The 5,548-nt window shown below is 56.4% G+C and overlaps 1 protein-coding gene across 1 annotated transcript; it reads left to right on the forward strand.

The window, feature by feature from the left end:
- The first annotated feature begins 721 nt into the window (after window positions 1–721).
- Window positions 722–4,179, forward strand: LOC119310063 (G-type lectin S-receptor-like serine/threonine-protein kinase At5g35370). The gene has a single exon (XM_037585915.1). It carries the CDS (start codon window positions 1,133–1,135, stop codon window positions 3,869–3,871), a length of 2,739 nt encoding a protein of 912 aa, XP_037441812.1. The 5' UTR covers window positions 722–1,132; the 3' UTR covers window positions 3,872–4,179.
- The last annotated feature ends 1,369 nt before the right edge of the window (window positions 4,180–5,548 follow it).

A 5,548-nucleotide genomic window follows, 5' to 3' on the forward strand; every position in this document is an offset into this window, starting at 1 on the left:
TGTTTGCTTTTGTTTTGTCTATCTTTTTAGTCATCCTTTTCTGTTTTCTTTTAGTTTCTTTTTAAATTTAGTTTTACAAAAGTTACCACTAACACCTAAATTGGTATTAGCAAATATACTACCGCCACAATAATTATGTTACCCTAATAAAATAGTTTAACATTAATTGTAAAATGCATTTAATTTATTGTTTTTGCTGCTGTTTTATTTATTTAGTGCATTAATTATTTTTGAGCACTTAGACAAATTATAAAAAGATGATTTCTCCACCAATATTTTCTATGGATTATTTGTCACAATTTGCACATTTTAGTTTAGACATTTTGAAAATTTTTGTTGTTTGCCTTTAATTTTGAATTTGAATTTGGAACGGTTTCGAATCAACGCGAGTTTACCAGGTGACGTGACATCATTAGCGGGGATCACTGTAGCTTAATTATCCAGACGTCACATTAGGAGACCTAATAAATTCGGAGTAGTAGAAATTCAAGCATTTTGGTGCTAATATGTTTGCTAATTTTTTGAATTTACACCGTTGATGCGCGGGAGCAGATGCACATGCCACATGGGTGCAGAAAGCCAGAAACACTGTACTCACTTATTTTTTGCTACATTAACATTGTCTTATATATTATGCCAGACATGCCACATGGGTACTCTTCATTCTTCACGACTTCACCCACCTGCCAACACACACTGAGATGCATCAGGTCGGCCGAGAGAGAGAGGGAGGGAGGGAGAGAGAGAGAGAGAGAGAAATGTGTATCGGATCGGTTGACTTCCACCTCAAATCCAAAGACTACTGTACTACTGTGATCTAACAATGCACTTGATTGAATGTTGAAGCGAAGAAAGTCAACCGGCAGCAACGGCTACGCATGCTCTCTGATTGAGCCGATTTTGTTTGACGAGTTCTCTCTACCGGTCGTCTTCTCAATCTAGCAGCGAGCAAACAAAACAAAACGCCGCGCCGCAACCGAACCCGGATTCCCGCGCCGCACCGAAAACAGATGCCGGCCGGCTTCACTTCTTCCTGCCCACACCACCTAGCCTCCCGCCTGCTCCACCCAGGTCAACGCCCCCGATCGCGTGCTCGCTCCCCCTCCTCCCCTGCCGCGCGTTCCCACCCGTCATGGCCGCGGATGCCGCCGCTCCCTCCCGCACTCTCCCCGCGTGCCTGCTGCTCCTCCTCCTCCTCTCACCGCGCGCGGCGGACGCGGGCCCCCTGGCGGCGGGGCTCGTGTACCCAGACTTCACCGCCTCTGGCTACGAGTACATCGACACCCGCGGCGCCTTCCTCGAGTCCAACAACGGCGCCTTCAGGGCGGCCGTGCACAACCCGGGCAAGCAGCTGGCCAGCTTCTACCTCGCCGTGCTGCACGAGCCGACCGGCACGGCGGTCTGGTCCGCCAACCGCGACGCGCCGACGGGGTCCTCCGGCCGCGTCCAGCTCTCCGCGCGCGGGCTCTCAGTGACGGACGCAGATGGCTCGACGGTGCTCTGGTCGACGACGCCGCGGGCGCCCGTCGCAGCGCTCCGCCTGCGAGACGACGGGAACCTGCAGCTGCTGGACGCTCGGAACGCGACGCTGTGGCAGTCGTTCGACGACGCCACCGACGCGCTGCTCCCGGGGCAGCAGCTGCGCGCCGGCGCGTACCTGACGTCGGGGAGGAGCCCCAGTGACTTTGCCCGTGGGGACTACCGGCTCGCCGTGTCCGCGTCGGACGTGGCGTTGACGTGGCAGGGGTCCACGTACTGGCGGCTGTCGAACGACCTCCGCTCCTTCAAGGACCGCAACGCCGCCGCCGCGTCGATGTCGTTCAATTCGTCGGGGCTGTTCGTGGTCGCCGCCGACGGCGCGCTGGTGTTCCAGGTGGACCTCGCGCCGGCTGATTTCCGCGTGCTCAAGCTGGGGAACGACGGGCGGCTGCGCGTCACGAGCTACGCGCTGGTGAACTCCTCGGCGCCCCTCGGCGGCGACTTCGTGGCGCCGGCCACCGACTGCGAGCTCCCGCTGCAGTGTCCGTCCCTGGGGCTCTGCGCTGCGGCGGGCAACAGCTCGACCTGCACGTGCCCTCCGCTCTTCGCGGCCTCCGTGAAAGTGTCCGGCGGGTGCACGCCGGGGGACGGCTCCGCGCTCGCGTCGCCGGACTCGTGCCGGACCAACAGCAGCTCCTCCTCCGTTTCTTACATCGCCCTCAAGCCGAAGATCGCCTACTCCGCCACCAGGTACGACGCCCCAACGACGACAGGCGTCAACCGCACAGCGTGCCGCGCCCTCTGCACCGCGAACTGCACATGCCTTGGCTACTTCCACGACAACTCCTCCACGACTTGCTACTTGATTGGAGGAAGCCAGCTCGGTTCGCTCCATTGGAGCACTCGTGCTGCACCGGCGTTGGGGTACATCAAGACGATCAATTCGGCGACCACAGCTGGGAAAAACAAACGCGGCTCTTCAACGGCAAGCCGCTCTTTGCCCATCATACTGCCGTGCGTTGCAGCGTTTCTTCTCATCGTCGTGGTGGCATGGTACTCATTGTGGTGGAGGAGGAAGAGGAAGAGTGGGAAGAAAAGTAAGGGCAAGAACTCCGCGGCGAAGAATGTGAATTTGGGCCTCCAAAATCCGCGGTCGAGGGACACGAGCTACGACGAGGATCCCAACGACGACGACATCGTCATACCGGGCATGCCGGCGCGGTATAGCTACGAGGAGATCGGGTCGATGACCGCAGGCTTCGAAACAAAGGTGGGCTCCGGCGGGTTCGGCTCCGTGTACAAAGGGGAGCTTCCAGCCGGCGAGGGGCTCGTCGCGGTGAAGAGACTGGAGGCCGTTGGCATGCAGGCCAAGCGAGAGTTCTGCACGGAGATCGCCGTCATCGGCAACATCCGGCACGTCAACCTCGTCCGCCTCCGCGGCTTCTGCGCGGAGGGCTCGCGCCGGCTGCTCGTCTACGAGTACATGAACCGCAGCTCGCTTGACCGATCGCTGTTCGGCGCGACGGGAGCGCCGGTGCTGGAGTGGGGGGAACGCATGGAGGTGGCTCTCGGCGCGGCGCGCGGGCTCGCGTACTTGCACACCGGGTGCGACCAGAAGATCGTGCACTGCGACGTCAAGCCGGAGAACATCTTGCTGGCGGACGGCGGGCAGGTGAAGGTCTCGGACTTTGGCCTCGCGAAGCTGATGTCGCCGGAGCACTCGGCGATCTTCACCACCATGCGCGGCACACGCGGATACCTCGCGCCGGAGTGGCTCAGCAACGCGCCGATCTCGGACCGCGCCGACGTGTACAGCTTCGGCATGGTGCTGCTCGAGCTGGTGCACGGGAGGAAGAACCGGGGCGAGCAGGAGCAGGCCAACAACACCGGCGCCGCGGTCGGCGGCAGCGGCGACCACTCGGCCTTTCCGTCCCCGTCCGGCCATAGCAGCACGATGACATCGTCGACGATGAGCGGCGGCACCAGCGGTGGCGACGACGATTACTTCCCGATGGTCGCGCTGGAGCTCCACGAGCAGGGGAGATACCTGGACCTCGTGGACCGGAGGTTGGAGGGGCGAGTGAGCGGGGCCGAAGTCGCGCGCGCCGTGCGCCTCTCGCTGTGCTGCCTGCACGAGGACCCCGCGCAGCGGCCCAGCATGGCTGCCGTGGCGAGGGTGCTGGAAGGCAGCGTGCCGCCGCCGGAGCCCCGGGGCGACGCGCTCGGCTTCCTGCGGCTCTACGGGAGGGGCTACGGCATGCCGGCCCCGGTCCCCGGCATGGCTGCCACGTCGGGGTCAGCTGGCGGCGCGGCAACCCATGGCTGGTCCACGTCGGCTACCGCCGGCTCGCAGCTGGACGGCTCATTACAGGACACGTCGGCCCCAAGATAGCGTCGGCGACGTGCGCATGACACGACACGATTCAGCTCCTTTGACGTGGCATCGACGCGAAGCTGCGTCATGGTGGCAAGTTGTATCATTGGCATGTATTCTTTGGTCAAGGCCTCAAGAGGATAACCAGCTTTAATTATGCACGGGACACGGCAAGTAGTAGGTGGGTGTACTAGAAAATAGTAGAGTGGTTATCACAGATGATAAACAAGTTGCATTTGGTTCAAATCATGGTCAGCTGTGCAGTTCAAGTACTATTCATATTGTAACACTGGACACAAATAGACGGAAACAACAAAGCCAGTAACGTGAAGAAACAGAATTTTCAAAGCCAGTATAACAAAGGAAAAAGGATTACTACATTGGTCTCTCACCACATTCTAAAAAAGGTTAAGAAACATGGCGAGGTAGGTCAGGGTCCATTGGTCCCTCACCACATTTTTGACACTTGTGCGTTCTCTAGGTTAAGAAACGTGGCATTCTAAAAAAGGTTAAGAAACATGGCGAGGTAGGTCAGGGTCCATTGGTCTCTCACCACATTTTTGACACTTGTGCGTTCTCTAGGTTTGGCAGATGCACTCGCGGGCTAACGCCGGCTGTGACATAATTAATTTGACTAGCAGCCCCATCAGGCACTCTGTTTAAACCTCTCGCTGTAAACGCATTGATCATCTAATAATGTAGCACTGGCACTTAGAGTCAACGAGGATGTCTTGGATATCGTGTCGTCTACGTGTAAGGCCCTGTTTGGTTCATAAGTCCTAAGACTTTTTTAATCCCAACTAAAAAGTCCCTAGTCCCTAAAAAGTCCCTCCCTGTTTGTTTCTAGAGACTAAAAAGTCCTTTGTCCCTTCCTAGAGGTTATTAAATGACCATGTTGCCTCTAGTATATAGAAAAATAACAATCAAACAACACCATGGGGTGGCGGGCCAATGAATGTATGGAGGGGCATTGTTGAAAAAGTCCCAAAAAGTCCCAAAAAAGACTCTCCTTGAGAGTCTTCTTCATTTAGTCCCAAATGCCTAGTTTAGTCCCTAAAAAGTCCCTCCCGTTTGGTAAAAAAGTCTCTAAGAGGGACTTTTTCTAGTCCCTACACAAAAAAGTCCCTGGAAAAAAACACCCCCTAAGTGTAAGTTGTCAACGGGGTCGGAGACATGGAGTTGGTTAAGGTAGTCGGCTCTTCTTCGGCGTGTCCGTGGGATTACCTCGGTTGTTTGTCGCGGTGAAGTTGAAGCTGCTGTGGCGGGGGCCGGTGGTGTGCGATGACGGGCGACGGGTGGTCCGTTCGGTGATCCTTCACGGTGCCAACCTTGCCTATTTCTTCTTCGTAGTTCTCCGACAGAGTTGGAGCCGTGCTGTCTTGCCGTAGGCGGCTGAGTTCTAACATGGGTCTTCATGTGGCTCCACATGGCCTTGGTATGGGTTGGGTCGATGACGTCTACGGCGAAGTCGGAGTCGTTTGCTCGGTGTTTTACGGTTGGCGATGAGGCCACAAGGACAGAAGTGATGACGATGATGCCTGCGTGCTGTCTCGATGATGCCCTCGTTGGAGAGAGTGTGTGGGCTATCCAGTGTGTGCCGCTCAGCGGTTTGTGATAGTTTTTACCTGATTTTCCAGTAATTAACCGAGCAACTCTCTTCTGCTTAATTAATGGATGAGGCAAATCTTTTGCCTT

The sequence above is a fragment of the Triticum dicoccoides genome, chromosome 5B (assembly GCF_002162155.2).
Source record: "Triticum dicoccoides isolate Atlit2015 ecotype Zavitan chromosome 5B, WEW_v2.0, whole genome shotgun sequence".
Classification (NCBI taxonomy): domain Eukaryota; kingdom Viridiplantae; phylum Streptophyta; class Magnoliopsida; order Poales; family Poaceae; genus Triticum; species Triticum dicoccoides.

Excerpts from the sequence above, each read along its gene's own strand:
- LOC119310063 (XM_037585915.1), top strand. The coding sequence starts at position 1,133 with ATGGCCGCGGATGCCGCCGCTCCCTCCCGCACTCTCCCCGCGTGCCTG.